At 40.9% G+C, this 19824-nt stretch overlaps 1 protein-coding gene across 1 annotated transcript in view; it reads right to left on the reverse strand.

Moving 5' to 3' along the window:
* KNDC1 (kinase non-catalytic C-lobe domain containing 1) overlaps positions 1-19824 on the reverse strand; it is a 95837-nt gene that overhangs the window by 65453 nt on the left and 10560 nt on the right. Inside the window, exon 3 of the mRNA XM_060241371.1 lies at positions 16888-16946. Within this exon, the coding sequence (XP_060097354.1) occupies positions 16888-16946 (59 nt within the window). The remainder of the gene's footprint in view (positions 1-16887; positions 16947-19824) is intronic.

Consider the following 19824-nt stretch of genomic DNA (forward strand, 5'->3'; position numbering starts at 1 on the left):
ACTCTGTCAGGCACAGAAAAAGGGAACTTTCGCTCTCAGAGCTTACAACCTGAAATTCTGGTAGGTCTTTAAGATGCCATTAGTCTCAAATCACACATGGACATCGTTTCCCAGACCCTATTAAGACAGACTATTGGGGAAAAAAGAAAACATCTATTCTGATTAGCTTCTCATTATCTTTTTTTTTTTAAAGAAGTTACTCTTTTATGAAACAGATGCTAACTTCCCATGGTACTCCATGGGAAACAACTGTTTTAAAATGTTCCTCCACCTGGGAAATTGTGTTGTTATCTGCCATCTTACACCACCAGATCCTTCTGGCCTTTTGGGCAGATTTTGCATCCAACCATTTGTTAGATCCTTTCAGAAATTTTTGTATGCTGAACAATCAAAGCCTCACAAAGACATAAACACACATACCTTTTTTGGTATTTTGCCTCATCTTATAACAACAGGTATAAGACTATTAAGCCCTGTGGCACAGAGCCCTATGGCGCAGAGAGGTAAAGCTGCAGGACTGCAGTCCGAACTCTCTGCTCATGACATGAGTTCAATCCCGGCAGAAGCTCAATTCAAGTAGCTGGCTCCAGGTTAACTCAGCCTTCCATCTTTCCGAGGTCGGTAAAATGAGTACCCAGCTTGCTGGGGAAAAAGTGTAGATGACTGGGGAAGGCAATGGTAAACCACCCTGTAAAAAGTCTGCCGTGAAAACATCATGATGCGACATCCCCCCAGAGTTGAAAACAACTGGTGCTTGCACAGGGGACTACCTTTTTACCTTTTTTAGATGTGAGTGTTCTCAGCTATTTGTAGGAGGCATGAACTTCATAGATGTTTTTGAATCCCATAACAATGATGCAAATGCATTGGAAATTTGCAAAAAGCAACACAACTGTGAGGGATCAGGAGCCAAAATGGTACAAATCCTGACTGTCACTCAAAAAATGAGGAAGAAGAGGTCAAAGAAAATCAATGACAAAATGATTGGATTAGATGTGAATTTATTCCATGTTACAGTGAAAAATTACCAAAGAATGCCCTAAGACAGACTGACTTTCCAGAAGGAATGCTTTAAAGGACTATCTGCCAGCCAGCATTTAAGATACAAAGCAATTACTGAAAGATGTACTTGGGATATTATTGCTCCAAAATCCTTAAAGGAATAGCCTGGAATCTGGTGAGTATTCAGTACATAGTGGTTAACAGGGTATGATTGATGTACTGGTTTCAAGATTACTTACCAGTGAAAAGCATGATATAGAAGGTATATATCCAAACGATGAATTGTACTAGAGTATTCTAGACTCTGCTCATGACTTGAGTTCAATCCTGGCATGTTCAGATAGCCAGCTCAATGTTGATTCAGTCTTCCAAGGTCAATAAAATGAGTACCCAGCTTGCTGGGGGTAAAGTGTAGATGACTGAGGAAGGCAATGGCAAATCACCCCAAAACAAAAAGTCTTCCAAGGAAATGTCATGATGTGATCACCCCATGGGTCAGTAATAACTCAGTGCTTGCACAGGGTTATTTTCTTTATCTTCATTCTATGCTCTATATAGAGCATACTATCATTTACCAGAAAAAGGTTTACTAAGAGAGACTGGGAAAAAAATTAAACTGGCAACTGGAGATTAAGGGAATGGAACATCCTCCCAATGAAGACAGGTTAAAGAGGTTAGGGCTCTTTAGCTTGGAGAAACAACAATTGAGGGGTTACATGATAGAGGTTTACAGAAGTATGTATGGGATAGAGAAGGTAGAGAAAGAAGTACTTTTCTCCCTTTCTTACAATACAAGAACTCATGGGCACTCAATGAAATCAATGAGCAGTAGCCTTAGAAGAGATAAAAGGACATACTTCTTCACCCAACGAGTAGTTAACATATGGAATTCACTATCCCTAGAAGTGGTGTCAACTACAAGCATAGACAGCTTTAAGAGGGGATTGGATAAACATATGGAGCAGAGGTCCATCAGTTGCTATTAGTCACAAGGTATAGATGGGACACTCTGTCTGGGTCAGTGATGTTCTGTATTCTTGGGGGGTAACAGTACAAGGACTTTTGGGGTTTTGGCCCTGCCAGTGGACCCTCTCGATGGCACCTAGGTTTTGGCCACAGTGTGATACAAAATGTTGGACTAGATGGGCTACTGGCCTGATCCAACATGGCTTCTCTTATGTACTTAGGTTTTGGCACTCCGTCTCTATTCACAGAGTGCTTGCCACCATCTACACCTCCCTCTCTCTCAGGTTCAGCATTACAAATAGGTCAGTACACCATATTCATCACCCGTCTTGTTTCTTTTTGAAAGAAGAGACACACACGACAATTTCACACCTCCCTCTCACTTACAGAGACATCAGCAGACAGGGTAGCCCAGCCCCCTTTAAAAACAGGCCATTACACAGAGTTATTGGGATTAGGACAAACACTGTTCCGTTCACACGCTGCCACCATTTATTCATATCCTATAATATATATAGAGAGATATTAATATGTGTGCATCCTTGTTTCTTTCCCAGAGACATGCAGCCCATAGGGTTAAATAAAACAAGAAGCCAATTTTTATTTATGGTATTAACACAATATTGAATAAAGTAAGGTAGAAATTAAAATGTTTCCCTTCCACTGAACTGTTTCCACATCTGGGATCCCTGGCTACAAATTGACTCAGCCTGCTTTAAGCAGCAATTCTCTCCCCAACATTCCATAAGCACTCATTGGTTGTTTTAGGCAGAGGTGGAACTTAGCCTGTATGTCACACAGGGGATCAGTTTTAAGGATCTCAAAAACTACCAGGTCTTGGAAGTTCAGTCACTTCATCATTGCAAGAAATCTTTAAAAAATATTCAATTTCTTTATAAAGCATGCATGATAAGATAAAAATTATATTTTAGTAGAAATTACTGAAAGATGTCCTTGGGATATTATGTAATACTATACTCTGCATTTTTGCATGGAACTAGTTCCCCTTATGTAGCCAATCCTCCAAGGGCTTACAAAAAAGAGTCTTGTAAACTCTTGGAGGATTGGCTATATCAGGGGTGTGTGGCCTAATACGCAAAGGAGCTCCTGCTAGAATTCCTCCTATGTAAAAACATTTTCACCAGTCATTTAAAAGTTAGGGAGAGTTAGCTTGCCAAACCAACACATGAGGTTTTAAGTATAGGTACCATCACTGAGTAGGCCCTCTGCCAGTGCTAGTCTATGAGAAGGTTATCTCAGGTTTATTAGAATGCAATCATTGCAGAGATCTATTTCTGCAAGAACACTTGGAATTCTGCCAAAGGACCAACCAGTAGCCAGAACAGTTTTTATAGCAGTGGTATAATATGAATTTTTCAGCCAGCCTCTGACAATAACCAATGCTTTCTAGAGCTATTCAGCAAATCAGAAAAGATGAGAGAAACACTCATAACTAAGGCATGCTGCATTTCCACCTGGGTGTGATACCAGTGCTTTGAAATAGCTATGTGAAAAAACTGAAGAACTCCGTACCATATTGCCAAAGGTAGAGAGGCTAGGACATATTTGTTCTGAAATCAGATCAGAACATAGGAAACCACCCAGGACAAATCCCTTAACAGAAAAAGTTACAGCATCTCATTTGAACAGCAAGGCTGCTATTTTCTACTTTGCACTTTCCACTGTTAAAGGGAGGAGAAGCAGCAGCATGCATCCCCTTTTGCAGCAGATCTTTCCTTTGCAGGTTTTGCATGCTGGATCTGCCCAGTATTTAATACAATAACTGAACTTCAGGCACATCTCAATGTGAATTGGCAACATATGTATACATGCAGTTGGCACACATTTTTGATTGCTTGGGGAAACCCTTAGTCCTGAAGATATCTGAGCAGAAATAAAACACTCAGGAACTTCTAATAATCGACATGTAACCATTTTCTTTAAAAAAACACACACGAGTCTAGTACCTTTGCTTTAGCTTTTGCAATCACATAATAATTGATGGAAAACTAAAAATCTCTGCACAAATGAGTGATCCAGTGAATGAGGTGAACTAAACATAAACACCTAGATCAGGGGTGGCCAAACTTACTTAATGTAAATGCCACAGAGTAAACATCAGATATCGGAGGGAGGGAGGGAGGAAGATAGATTGTGGGGGGAGAGGGATGTGGAAAGAAAGCACCTTTAACTTTAAATGCATTCTCCAAGCTGCCAGCTGGCTTGGCTTGGAGAAGCGATTTAAAGAGAGAAATGCCTTCTCCAAACTGACCAATGGGGTAGTGGGGGCTTTGAGACCCACACACTATGTGTGAAAGAGCCACATCTGGCTCACAAACTGCAGTTGGTCACCTGTAGATGGCCAATGTTAGATGTTAAATGCTTTTTGAAACAGTGAGTGTGGTTATGCAATTTATAGCAGACTTGCGAACATCTAGTCTAGGTGAATAAAAATAGATAAGTAAATACTTGCTAGAGCAGAACATTCACAGAAAAGTCTCCAAACAAATTTCTATTTAAGTAAGGAAGTAATTATTATTTATTGTATGGTAGAGTTACATGCAAGAAATATATAATAATATAAAACATAACCAAGTTGATACAATGGGTATGCTGACTGACTGGGCAATCCCCTTAAATACAAATATCTAGATTTGCAATCCACTAAATCACAGCTGGAGAGAGTTCAATGAGCTCCACCACATCTACATAGAAAGTACGATGCTCACATTTCTGTGACATATGGAAGATACTTTGACAAGCTGCACCACAATTGTATTCAGGTCCTGGTATTCTGTCCCATTGTGCCAAAAGCTGTTCATATTCTATTAGCTATCTTCCATACTTTACGTGGCAAGTCAAATCCTGAGAACTTCTCTTCGGTGTTTATCAAGTTATGGATATTGAGTGGAAATGACTGCATCCATGGTCTCAACCATTCATTACATAGATGGAAATTTTGAGATTGCAGGATTCGTGCAGATCTTATTGCTGGGTATCAGGATCTTAGCTACCAGCCATATCTTTGTGAATGGGAAACTCTCTGTTTTCAGTGGTCTTTCTATATTCACAAAAAAGAGCATCTTATCTTTGGAGATGCAGGAGAGCAATGTCGCACAACGTGGGTAGCCAATAGGTTGGAGTGCGTTTAATGCGTTTAATACATCTGCTGATAGTTGTTATTGTTGTGTTGAGTTGGGCATCATGTTTGTGGACATGGGGGCTGTTGAGTCACACTGAAGCACATTTCGCAGTAAGACAGCCATTGAGACCATAAACCTAAGCTTGGATGACTCCATACAATAGACACATCGTCTGGACACCACTGAACAACTACACAATGCACACGTAAGTACCACCTTATAGTGAAAGCCCACTGACTACTACATGTGTTTCTAGCTACAAGCCTTACTATATCATGTGAGTCAATGACTACAGCCAAGCCCTATGTTACAATCACATTTGCTCCATCTAGTTGACCTGAAGGAGTTACATCAGGCATCCTAAAGATTATAATACAAAGCCACCAAAATGAAGAAACAGAGTGAAAAAGTCAGACTGGCACTCAAAACCAGCCTATTAGAAAGCACCACTGGTTGTTTTCACCTACAGCTCCCAGCTTGATACAGGCCTATGAATAATCAGTGATCTATGGCGCCTAATGAACAATGATACTTCTTGCTTTTTTCCTTGCACTGCCTCCATCTAAAACAGCTTCCCACACAGTAATGGATCACCTATAGAAAAACAAACCCAGGGACCAGACCCCACAACAAACCCAGATGCCAATTCTGTGCCCATGTCCACTCAAGGAATACTATTACAGGACCTCATAACATCAGCCATTCAAGTTGTATTTATTATCCATTTAGCCTACAGTGTGTTAACACTTGCCTCCTGCATACAACACAGTACCAAGAAGATAGTCTTTGTGCAAGAGAATAAATGGACACAAATCTGACATGACAGGTGTTAACCAGTTTAACAAAAACTAAAGAAACTGCAGTTTGACCAATTATTATTGCTGTTAGGATTATTTTACTTGATTACAACTGAATTTAACATAATTATGAAACACTCTGTACTTCTTGCATTTCATGGACCTTTGACTCTATTTATAACTATACATACTTGTAAATATGTCTGCTAAGTGAGGACCCAAAACATGCATTAGATAAAGTGGATTTTGCTCCGTGAAAGGTTATGCTAAAACAGGTTAATCTTCGAAGCACCACAAGACTCCTGTTTATTTAAGGTTTATGGTGTAAATAAATCTTGGAGATACCAGATGGTCATTGCTTCAGGCATCAACTACAAATTCAACATCAACAGGCTTCAGGATCGGATGCTTAGGAAGTGTGATTTAGTAAATACTGTTATAAGTTTGGCTCTCCAAACCAATGTATTGGACTCAGCCTCTCTATATTATTTAAGACTAATGAACCCCACAATTAACATCCTGTGTTGGAGGTTCTCTCTTTCAGTTCTGTTTCTGTGATAAACAACAGATTTCCTTATGAGCACAGCAGGAATAGAAGTCTTGAAAAGGCAGTAATAAGCAGAGAGTATTTGTGTCTTAATAAGATTCAGCAAACATATGTAAGAACTGTGGTTTCTACTAAGTTTTAATAACCCCCTGATTTATCATAATCCATTTCACGAAAACGCTTCAACAAAATCCAGAGTCACAAAGGTGTTTCTGAACAGAACGGCAACTGATACTGATTAATTGCCTATTTCAAATGTACTCAGTAAAACACAGTGAGGTTTTTATTTAAATCCTTTAAATTATAAAAATGTGCATGCACACAGACACTCCAAGAAAATATCTTGAATATATATTGACACATTATATTGACAAATTATAATCTCCCTAGTTTAGACAAATCAAAGGATTTAAAGTATGTCAACCACAAAATGCTGGCAATCAGAACCAAAGCTGAACATTCCAAATAGATATTATTGTTCCATCAAATAACTCAACTTGAATCCCTTTGCACATGGACAAAAAGGCAGACATTAAATTGACTCCATTACAGAATATAGAATGAAACATATCCAGCTAATTTGTGAGCACAAGTGTTCCAATCAATATTTCAAAACTGTGCAGAGATTCTATCCTTGGTTGTTTCTGCTCAACTTTCCTGCAGTATGGTTCAATGGTCCCAGCTGTTTGATTCATGGTTCTCTCTCTGCCCTGCATTGTCAATTACGCCTTCACTTGTATGGACCAGCCCCCATTTACTTCCAGGGCCAGATGTAGGAGGGGGACAGAGGTGGGTGCTTTCCCAGGGCACCAACAAATGGGGGGGCACCAAATTGAGTATGGAGTCCATTCTATTCTATAGGCCCATAAGGCGGCATCATTTTTTAATTCCCCCCCCCTCAAAAAACATGTAGATCTGGTCCTGTTTACTTGTTGCAACTTTTAGCATATATACTGGTTTCCATTCGTGCACTCTTTCAACATTTGCCACCGACTTGTATATCCAGGGGACCCACTGCCAGCAAGCAGCCTAACTCTAACTGGCCCAGCGTGAAGCCATAATCTGTCAAAGAAATGCCCACTTGAAAGCTAATACATTAGCTTCAGATTTACATACATACAGGACAGCACTTTCCACATCACTTGTTCCTGAGTAGCTTTCTTCTGAAGCAATATAAGAAGCATGACATGTCATGGGACTTGGCGTGATCCATGGTAATTGCTGTTACTAAGAAATCAACTTACAGCTGAGAAATTTCTTTCTCTATGGAGCTTGTCATCTCGTTTCCTCCTTCTTGTACCACTCATCCAACCCCAACCCTTCTTGGGAAAACTCTGATTCCAAAATATTTGCGGAATAACAATAGGGGTGGAAGCAAAGCATGAAATCATTAGGGGAACAAAAAAAGCAACAGCTGTTCCTACTCTTCAATACTGTGCTCAAGATAGCTAGGCAGCCCCCATCCGTCCCCCCTCACACAATACATTCACCAGACCCTTCAGCTGAGCATACCATGCCAACCTTGCCCTGGTATCATTTGGCCAGAGTCATCCCTACTGAGCTGGGCAAGTGGATAGCTGCAGCAAACAACCAGGTAAAAGGGATGATAAATGAAGTCACGATGATGATGATGTGCATGTGCACCCATGAAGCTATATTACAGTGAATCAAGACCATTGTTCTATCAAGATAAGTCCTGTCTACTCTGACTGGCAATGACTCTCCAGGGCCTCAGGTAAAGGTCTTCTACACCATCTGCTACCTGAGCCTTTGAACCTGGGGCATTCTGCATGCAAAACTGATTCTTTGTTGTTGAGCCACACCCTCCCACTGAATGTAGTGACTCTTATTCTATATGCCCCATTGAGTCAGAAAGAGGCCAAAGGAAGTGCAACTCTCTTAAAAGGCAATTAAACATGTGACACTGCAGAAAAAAAATTAAAGCTTCATATAGGCTCTTTACATAGAACACTTCATATACTGGAAACAAGGGAATGTGTATCTGTAATCTGCAATACTAAGTTGAATGACAGCTTTGTAATACAGACAAATGGCCATTTGAGGCCAAGCTGACACTAGCAACACTTGTTAGCCCCTCTACAAGCTTCCTGTGTTGTGCCAGTGAGTAAAATGAATCTATTAAAGTATTCTCAAATGGGAATTTGTTGCAAATCTTATTTAAAATTCACTATCATCACTTTGCAAACTACTGCAATACAAGAAGATGGAATCCAACTGGGAAAATGAAAGGTTGTGCATCTGGTACTAAAGATGAAAGTTTGTTAAACAGCCAAACAGCTCTCTAAAATATTCAATATTAGTTTTATTCTGTATTTTCTCTGTCACTGTGCTGAGCAAGATTATGCTCTCTCCCACTATGGAAAAGGGCAACATTTTCAAAAGCTCAAAGGAAAAGAAATCAATCAGAAATAATGAAACATACAGCCTAACAAAGGCTTCCAAATTCAATTCCCAATCTTTAAATAAATTGTTGTTTCTAAAATGCTCCGTATATTATCTCTAAATATATTGTACAATGGTTAAATCTGTACTTATTTATTTTATTTAAATAAAATCTGAATAGTATTCAGAAAACATAAGGGTTGTTAACTGTAACTCAGGAAAATCCTGGGTATTTGGGGAGGGTGGAACAAGAATGGGTCTGAAACAGGGGTGGTCAAACTTGCTTAATGTAAGAGTCACACAGAATAAATGGCAGATGTTTGAGAGCCACTAGACATGAACATTCGGTGTTTGAGAGCAGGCAGGCAGGAAGGACTGGAAAGAAAGCAACTTTAAATGCATTATCCAAGCTGCTGGTTGGCTTGGCTTGGGGAAGTGATTTAAAGAGAGAAATGCCTTCTCCAAACCAGCCTCTGGGACAGCGGGGGCTTTGAGAGCCACACAGTGTGTGAAAAAGCAACATGTGGCTCCCAAGCCGCAGTTTAGCCACTCCCTGTCTGGAAGCTTAGAAGTGCAATGATTATGATGCCACAGCCTGAAATGTTACTTCTGGGCCAAGTGATGTCACATCCTGAGGTGATTCTTCCACCAATATTTATAATCCAAATGCATGTTTACTTAGAAGTTCCACTGAGTTCAATAGGGTTTACTCCAGTAAGTGTGTATGTGACTGCATCCATGAACTGCAGCAATCCTAAACAGAGTTAAATATTTCTAAGCCCCTTAAATATGTAAATGGATTTAGAAGGCTGTAACTATGGTAAAGCTGCAGTACTGCAGTCGGAGCCCTCTGCTCACAACCTGAGTTCGATCCTAGTGGAAGCTGGTTCAGGTAGCCGGCTCGAGATTGACTCAGCCTTCCATCCTTCCAAGGTTTGTAAAATGAGTACCCAGCTTGCTGGGGGGAAAGTGTAGATAACTGGGGAAAGCAATGGCAAACCACCCTGTAAAAATCTGCTGTGAAAACATTGTGATGCAACGTCACCCCAGAGTCAAAAACGGCTGGTGCTTGCACAGGGGATTCTTTTACTTTTTAACTATGTTTAGGCTCTCTTTGTTAGAAAATGAGTTTTGTATAACATAGCACTCATAGGGCGTTTTCGCACTGACCTTAATCAGCAGCGACGCCCCTCTTCACCGCGCAGGATCGGCGCGGATTTCGCACTAATTGCCGCGGAGCACCCGGAAGAGCCGGAAAGTCCCGCGGCTTTTGCAGCACAAACGGAAACTGGTTTTTGGTGGTTTCCGTTTGCGCCGCAAAAGCCGCGGGACTTTCCGGCTCTTCCGGGTGCTCTGCGGCAATTAGTGTGAAATCCGCGCCGATCCTGCACGGTGAAGAGGGGCGTCGCTGCTGATTAAGGTCAGTGCGAAAACGCCCATAAAGACAGATCCAAGTAGTCAGCCATGTTGGTCTGAAGTAGTAGAACAAAATAGGAGTCAAGTGCACCTTTAAGACCAACTTAGTTTTATTCAGAACGTACGCTTTCGTGTACTCTCTAAGCACACTTCATCAGATGAGGAATCTGGTACAGTGAGCAAAGCCACAGGAAGCTGGTAGTCAGTGGCTCAGAATGCAAACTGGTACACATTGAAGAACCAATGACAGTATAGTAAAATTATCTGGTAGGGAGTGGTTTAGAATACAAAATGGTAAAAAAAAAAAATTAAGATGCTGAGAAATAATTCAAAACAGGGATTTCACAGGGATTTCTTCCCAATAATGAATACAATCTGGAGGGTCATTTAACCAATACATCATTGGATCTGGCTCTAGGTACTTGAGATGAAAAGGCAATCCAGCTGAATGAAATCTTAAAATTTTAATTTCCTGAGGTAATTTAGTAGATGGTATAAAAGGAACATAGTTTTTCTTGGCAGACCACAATGTGTAATCAATTAAAAAAAGAAGAAGAAGTAGCTACTAAGTCTTAGGATTGATAACATGATTAACTTTCAGCAGTTTCTCCAAAATGTACACAACAGAGCTGAGATGGAAAAGTTACTTTACTGGGATAATGTATATGAAGAAGCTTTGGCTGTTTCCACAGCAAGGCTTTTTTTTGTTTTGCACTGCTTTAATTATCACTGCAAAAAGAGAGAGGGGCATATGCTTTGACAATGGAGATTCCAGATGTGGAAGTTTTCTGTGCATTTTCTTCTTTATGACTCTTCCCTTCCACAGCAACTCCACATTGGTTCTTGGAGAAGGGGTCATTATTACTACCACATGTGGCAACTCTCTGCCCCTTTTTCTTTTGTTCCTTTCTTCATGTACGCTCTGTAGTGCTAACACGGTTCCATGACAATTAAAAATCACTGAATGACAACAGGTCATCATAGTGCTATGACACTTATCTATTTCTAATTTAGAACCCTGTTGGTGGTACAGCATGGGGGGGGGGGGGATGCTGGAAAAAATGGCACCTTGATGGCAGGAAAACATTACCTGATGGCAGGAAAATGTCACCTATCTGAGTGGGACTTTTGCAGGACAAGAACTGCAGTTTCTTTCAGACAATGTGCTGGCATACCTAGACTAGGCTCTTTCCAGAATCATCAGAGCAAAGCAGGCTAGGTAAGAATATTCTGAGGATGAGAAAAATCTGGAAACAGGATGATTACAGCAGGTTGTATGGAACCCGCCCCTCCCACCACCACCGCCACCACATTCCAGTTTGGAAGCCAGAGTGGAGAAAAATCTGTGTGAAGAAAGGTCCTAGGAACTAGTGCTTCCCACCTCTCTGAACCTGCTGAAGGAACAGATGAGGATGAGAGTAGGGACACATCTTTGGAAAGTGATAGCTCCCTTGCAAGGGAAGCTTTTTGCTTACATTGTTTGCTAATTTGTTGTGGGGATGTGGCTGCTTTTGGGGAGAGCAGCTATCCTCAGTAAACAAATATATTGCATACAGACTGTCTGGTCACTAGTATCTACTAATACAACCCCACAACAAAGAACACATACCATGATGCACAAACCCTAAAATTTAAAAAGAACAACCTGTGTGCTTTGGTGCAGCTTTCTTCCTCATGCTTCCACTTATAGCTTCTACAGCCACACCTCAACACAAGGGTAGGTGGGCATCCTTTTTTATAGCTTCTGTTGTCCCAATTTACCAGGCACAGTGAGCTCCTACACACCATATTTCTATAGGTGACATTATTTGATTCCTATCCCTTGCTCATTCTTTGCTTATTTGAACTAGAAGATTAGCTGGGAAGGGTGGATTTTGAAAGAGAATGACTTAGAGAATCATGGTAGGAAAATCTATAGCTGCTAGAAGTGGGAAAGTGGAAGGTTTTATAGGAACAGAAATCCCATAAGGGGTTGAGATTTATGCTGGAAGGGGTAAGATTGGTTTAAGTGCATTCCTCCATCACATACGTAAGTGCCATCAAGTCACAACCAACATGGTGAATACAGCAGGTGGGTTTCAAGACAAGTGAGAAGCAAATGTCGTTTGCCGTTGCCTTCCTCTCCAGAGTCTTCCTTGGTGGTCTCCCATTCAAATACTGGTCCTGCTTAGCTTCTGACCTGTAGGGTTGCCAGGTCCAACTCAAGAAATATCTGGGGACTTTGGGGGTGGAGCCAAGAGGCATTGGGGTGGAGCCAAAAGCAAAGGTGTGACAAGCACGATTGAATTCCAAAGGGAGTGCTGGCCATCACATTCCTTTAAAATGCCTTCCCTCCACTGGAAATAATGAAGGATAGGGGCACTGTCTTTGGGGACTCACAGGATTGGACCCCTTGGTCCAATCTTTTTGAAACTTGGGTGATGTTTTGAGGAGAAGAATTGGATACTTTGCTGAAAATTTGGTGCCACTACCTCAAAAAACAGCCCCTCGTAGCCCCAGATACCCACAGATTAATTCTCCACTATACCCTATGGGAATCAGTCTCCATACGGTATGATGGACTGCCCAGCAGACATTTCCCTCCCCCCTTGCTTTCTGATGACTCTGAAGCAGGGGGGGAGGGGCCTCCAAACTGGGTTATCTTCTGCCCCCAACTGGGGATTGGCAACCCTAGACATCTGACAACATCAGGATATATTATGCCACCTCCCTTCCTCCAGGCTGTATTCAGACACCATGAGAAACCCTTTTTGTTTCACAAGTTCAGTTTGCTGTAAATAGAGGTTTAGAATCCTGGTTTGTGGGGAGGAAATAAATTTGATTGGCTGCCCACATGCATATATCATGGCAAACTAGAGTTTTGATTTAAGACTTCCAAAACCATCAGGAAGCTTTCAGTCACATTTGGCATATAGGGGAAGGAAAAGGACCATTGCAACAAGATAGGTTTATGTCCCATCTGAACAAACATTGTGACATTGTGCAGCTATAGCTGAACAGAAGCAGTTTGGTGTAGTGGTTAAGTGTGCAGACTCTATGCTGATGAACTGGCAAGATACCAGGGTTGACTAAGGACACCAATAAAAAGGCCAGATTGTGTGGTTTTTATTTGCCCACGAGATGGCCCATATATATGATAACAGTCTTCTAACTAAGATAAACACTACACAGGATATGCAGTTAATCAGTTTAAAGACGAGCTTTTATTTCTTTCTTTAGATATATAAATGACAATCAGATTAAATGTCACCAAAAGAGCAGATGATCCCTGCTGAGTAAACAAAACAAAAATAATCAAACTATACGATCATATATTTCATTGAGCATTCACTGAAGTGAGACAGAATTACGTAGGTTTTAATGTCAGTGCAAAGCAAACTTACTGACAAGTAAGCGGGAGGGAAGGGCTTCTGTAGATGTCTGTACTGACAGTTTTGAAATGGTAGTGAAGGCTACTGTTTAAGAGTCAAACAACACAATGCACTTTGTGTTTATATTAAAGGCTCAGAAAAGAGCACATTTCCTCAGTTCTGGCATAAGTATTGGAAGACTGTGGAGTTCTCTTAACTAGCTCTCTGCTGAGGCATTCATCAACATAGCAAATGTGTAACATCAATTATTTTTAAAAGATTCTCTAAGATATTTTGATTATGCGAGGATAAGTTATGTTCACAGTAATGATTCCACACACACTTCCAATGCACATTTCTTAGAATAAAACAAAACCCAATTCCTTCACAGTTGCCTTCAGACTCAGACCGCTACGAATTTCTCTACCATCGCTCATCCTCCTGCCAACTGCCTCATTCACATTCATAAAAGCAGCAATTGTTTTAATCAGTATCAGCATCACAGACTGCACTTCAGTTGAGGTACCATTAAGCTCATTTTGTCCTTTGCTGCTTGACTGTTCTGTTTAATGAGGCTGGTGAAGGGAGCAGTGCTAGATCAGTGCGTAGCTGCAGCAGCCATCGTTGCTCACAGTGGGGCTATCAGAAGCAGCTCTGTTGATCCTCTGCCACTGTGACACTGCCACCACGACTGGGAGAAATCTCTTCCCCACACAGTGGTGCCAATGGCTGCTGCTGCTGCGTCAGTAACGACTCAAAAGTTAAGTCCAGCTGCTAGCATAATGGTGCCAACTGGTGCACTGTGCAACTGAAGGAACACTTGCGCCAGATCCTCAGCATACTAATAATGAATGCATGTTTTAAGGATGGAACCACTGGGAACAAGTCTAATTAAGGGTCGTTTCACAAACTCATTCAAAAAGCAGTTTCTTCTGTGCTTGATGAGACAAAGAGCAGATGAAGGCATTGCATTGCTTCCATAGTCTGCTGCAGATGTACGCAAACCATTCTTTAAAAAGGGAAAGGATTGCTTAAATCTGGCCTACGTGATTACACATGTGTCTGTCATCCACATCACACATTATGCTGAAGGCAAAACACCAGTTTTACTATTTAGGATTTAATGGATGGTTAATTACCCTGAATACATGGAACACACTCCCATATGGAACCATCCCAGCATAAGGAAGCAACTTTGGGATTGGATGGCACAAAGTGGAGAAATGATGGAGGGGGGGGGGTGCTTCACTTTTTCCAGTATTTTGGTTCTGTTTTAAACAGACCTCTCCCCACCATGCCTGAGATCTTGCCCTATTCCTCTTCTCATGGTAGCCCACAGATGCTCATGGCTCTCCATGTGGGTCCCACAGCCCCAGAAATCGACTTTCCCAGAGTGGAAAGGAAAGCTGGGAGAAGGAGAAAACAGGGACGATTTATGACCTTTCAGCAGGAGGATAGTGGATTCAGTCTACTATATCAACATTTATCTCAATGGATAGTGCTTCTATTTTACTATAAATTTTACTGCAACACCTAGATAAAATTAGTCCCATACGACCAAGTAAGTTCTTCCCATAGTTGGTTTTGTTATTCTATCTACCTAAAGTGGACCTGTTCAAGTAGCAATACATACTACTGGAGCTGTATCTAAGTCTTTCGACATGGATACAGCTCCATGCCATGCCTCTAACTGAGGCAAAGCTATATGAAGTACAGATGTTTGCTTAGAGTACCAATGTTCTGGCAAGGTGGAGGGGCCTACCAACATTCCACAAACACAGAACATCTAACTTCTATACTCATTACATTTAGAAACGTTTGTAAAGTGTTGTGTGTTCTCAGACTAGGAAAAGGGAAGATCTGTCAACCTGTCAACATCCTAGCCCAAACCTGCACTGCTGTGTTTTCAAGGACAAACAAGTAGAATGGAGAAACCAGGAAGGAACCTGGCAGGAGAGAATGGGATAAGACTTTTCCATTGCTTTCTCAACTTTACATGGTATTGCTGTGTTTATTCAAAAAGGAAAAAAGAACCATTCAGCACAACATACATAAAAATGTTCTCTGTACAAGCAGAAAATAATTTGTATAATATGCAAAATCTGGCATAAATCTGGATGGCCTATCTATGCCTCCTTCCTCAGCTTTTTAAGCTATTTGCCAGCATCAGGTAAAACCCAACTGGTAGTATACGTTAATGTACCTTACTTGCATCAGTGGCAAAGAATTTTAGAATATGAAAGAATGGCAAGTTCTGTGGACCTGAGAAATAGTAGCCCCATTAAAAAGTCAGAGGTTTCATAGACAAATCTTTCATTTTAGTAAGATTCACAGTCTTCTCCCATTTTAAAAAAAAGCTCTTTGGGGAAAAGTCTTACAAATGAATTGAGTACCATATCCTCCTCTTCTACAAAATGAGCTAGATAAGAACAAATGACAATTGCCAAACCTGGAAATATAGCTGACTAACTCGCTTCTGCCACCAATAAAGCTGCATGAGAGATTAAATAGAGACTGAGGTAATTGGCTTGTAGGTTTCAAAATCTTCAAAGCTAAAAAGAACTATGATAAAGATTCACGGCCTGCTGACCTAAAATACTCAGTCCCTAAGCTTCATTATCAAATTTGAGGGAAAGTTGGAAAAATTATGAAAGTTTTCAGTTTAGAGACTTCATACAGGCCTATATATGAAAATAGATGTTCATAATTTCATACTGCTAATTAGGCTACTTGGGGTTAATTTATAACAGAAGAAAGAAAACATTCCTACTCTGTCTAGGATTTTCAATAGAAATTAGCACAAGAAAGCACTGCAAGAGGGCAATGATATGTCTGATCAGGGAGGCTAATGAATTAGTGTAAACAATTAAGCCCGTAATTTAATTCAACAATGAAGAACATTTGTGAATCACTAGACTATAGAGATCCATTGGTTTGTTCATTAAACTAGAAGATTAAATTGCAGACTATCCTACCCTGAATTATTTTTATAGCCGACAGCAAACAAATTTTATATTTTGCTATAAAGCCCACAGTTAGCCACTGAACAAACAAGCTGACCCAATGGGGAAAAATACATAATTTCAGCTAGCCAGTGGGTAGCACAAACCAAACAGTGGTTCCCTTTCCTGCCTTCTGGATGGCCATTGTTATTTTACTTGCAATTTTCTTAGTATGAAGAACAATAGCCAAAATCCACTGGAAAATTATATATATATTAATTACATAGGATCTGAGTTGTTATAGATAACGTCATTCCTTACCTCAAAAGTGTTACCAGTTACATCAATCTCTGGAGGTACAAAGGCTCCTTCCGGATCATCTTGAAAGAGATCAAGCAGTGTTATTTTAATTTAAATAATATACTCTGGAATAGGTTCTATTTTAACAACTAATTTAAAACCCTTAACATTTTCAAATGGTTAGTTTAGTTTCTAGTATCTTTGATGAGAACCAGTGTATGTACATATGAACATATGAAGCTGCCTTACACTGAATCAGACCTTTGGTCCATCAAAGTCAGTATTGTCTTCTCAGACTGGCAGCAGATCTCCAGGGTCTCAAGCTGAGGATTTTCACACCTATTTGCCTGGACCCTTTTTTTTGGAGATGCCAGGGATTGAACCTGGGACCTTCTGCATCCCAAGCAGATGCTCTACCACTGAGCCACCGTCCCTCCCCAGTGGGCAGTGTGTCAGACTAGAACCAGGAAGAACCACATTAATATCTCTCCTCATCCATGAAGCACTCTGGGTGAGCTTGGGTTAAAGCTGCCAAGGACAACTTGGCAACCAGCAGGAGATGGCAGGGCTGATATCCCCAGTGAAGTGATGTCACTGTGCCAGGGATGTCACTTTAGCATTTGCTTAATACACTATGTTTCAGCCATAGCATTTTGGGTGAATGGTCGAGTGACATCCAGCATGATGCTGTTACTTCTAGGTCATGCCAGAAGTGACATCAATGCACCATGGATGTTGATCATACCCCCACCCAGTGGGAAGATGGCAATCAGAGCCTGGACTGCTCTCTCTCTCTCTCTCTCTCAGCCTAGCCTACCTCCCAGAATTGCTGTGGAGATAAAATGGAAGAAATGTACACCATCCTAAGCTCTTTGGAAGAAGGACAGGGTAAAATAGATATTTTGGGGGTAAAAGAAATTACTGTATAAGTCTGGACCATAAACAACACAATATTTCCTCTCAATATATGCTGTCAGTGCATTCTGTAGAAGCTCACCAAAAATTCTATTTAGGGAATTACTGTTACCTCAATAAAAGGACATAAAGTTATCATGAGACAAAGCAAGACACAGCCTACTTAATCCTTGTCATCCTCAGCCTTGTTGAATGCTGAAAGCTATCAATCTGTTTCAAGGATAAGGGAAGAAGGTGACAAAAATACCACCTCACAAATTCCTATCCAAATCTTCAGATGCCAAGTCTGATTCCACTTGGAAGATTCTCTCTTGCACAGCCACCATTCATTTATTTCTACAATAAGGGATGGCAGGAAGGAACTTAAGAGGAAGAACATCAAGGCCTCCACGTGATTTCCAGAAGGGAAGTTCTAGAGATAAAATAATGACCATATCTGATCCTATATGGACAAATAAATGCTTGACTGACTACTGATATCTGGCCTGCCAACCATATTCTAAAAGAAAACTTGAGCCAATTGAGGGAAAATTGACGGAATTAATCAAAATGCTGTTCTTAGTTTTAAGGCCCTAAATGGGTTGGGGTCAGGGTACTTCAAGGACCATCTTCTCCAGTACTCTGCAGCCCACCAGACCAGTTAAGAGCTTCTTATCAAGACTTTGCTTTTTATGCACCTGCCTGCAGAGGTTAGAGAGGTGGCAACCAGAGAGAAGACTTCTTCAGTGGTGGACTTCATTCTTTGAGATTTACTAGGCAACTGTTTTACTGTCTTCTGGTAGCCAGGCCAAACCATTTCTCTTTTAACTGAAAGGCTCCAGCTTCTTTAAGGTGTTCTAGAGTCTTGCTGAGCTGCGTATGGGTATCATTTTAGCTTGCTTAATGTTGTTTTAATGCTGTTTTAGTAGTGAAAACTGGTACTAAAATGTTAGCCAACTGAATAGGCTTAGCTTGCCCTCTATGCTCTTGACCAATGGAATCAGACCATAAGGTACTCCCTTATTCTAAGCAAGTTTTCTGTATCTAGCATAATGATATGACTCTCTCTTGGCTGAACTACTGTGACTAAGAAGAGAAAAGCTCATATAGTGTCATATGGTTTTATTCTATTATTGTTTCTTTCACTATGTTCAATGAAAAGCACCTATGTTTTACATTAAAGTCTATGGGAGAACCGACAGGAAAGACTCCAAACAGTAACAGAGACATCACTGCAGCTACTAAGCCTGAAGAGCAGTAGCACAATGAAGCAGCAGACTGACAAAGCAAGGACATTTGGAGGCACAAGGAGGGTTAGGCATCTGGGCAGGCAGCAGCAGGACCTCAAGGTTTGGGGTGTCAGCTCTGGAGATATTTGGAATGGAGCCTGAGGAGGGTGGGGCTTGGGGAGGGAAGTCAATGGGGTATAATGCCATAGAGTCCACCTTCCAAAACAGCCATTTTCTCCACGTAAACTGATATCTGTTGCTTGGAGATCAATTGTAATAGTGGGAGATTTCCAGCTATCACCTGGAGGTTGGCAATCCTATTTGAAGTACATTTGCTTGGCTTGGTGATAAAACTTGGAGAGCATTAGGAAAGCAGGAGAATGCATACTTGAAGAGAAAAGTGGTGTTTGGAGGAGAGAGGAAGGCAAAGTCCCACCCCATATCCTTCAGGAAAAGAATATCTCCTGTGTGTACGTCATGCTAGTGGCTACAGCTTGCAGTTCATCAAGGAGGCCCAGATCTTCTCCTCTTCCTCCCCCTAAGGGACACTGTGCTATCTCTATGCCTTTATTAGAAAATCAGAAAGTGAAACCAATAGAGGCAAACACAGCAATAACAAAAGAAACCAGGACAAAACAAAAGAAAAGTATGTCCCCCCTCTCCAAACACAGTCTATTCATCTGGGAAATTTGTTTTGTTTTCATAGTGATTATGAAACACACCATTTTTGCAACTGTAATTAATACCCTAAGAAACACACGTCTTCCATCCATAGAACATGCAATGAAGACATCTTTATAATACTTTTCAAAGAGGCACAGCTAGGGTTGCCAGC

This window comes from Heteronotia binoei, chromosome 6, assembly GCF_032191835.1.
Source record: "Heteronotia binoei isolate CCM8104 ecotype False Entrance Well chromosome 6, APGP_CSIRO_Hbin_v1, whole genome shotgun sequence".
NCBI lineage: Eukaryota > Metazoa > Chordata > Lepidosauria > Squamata > Gekkonidae > Heteronotia > Heteronotia binoei.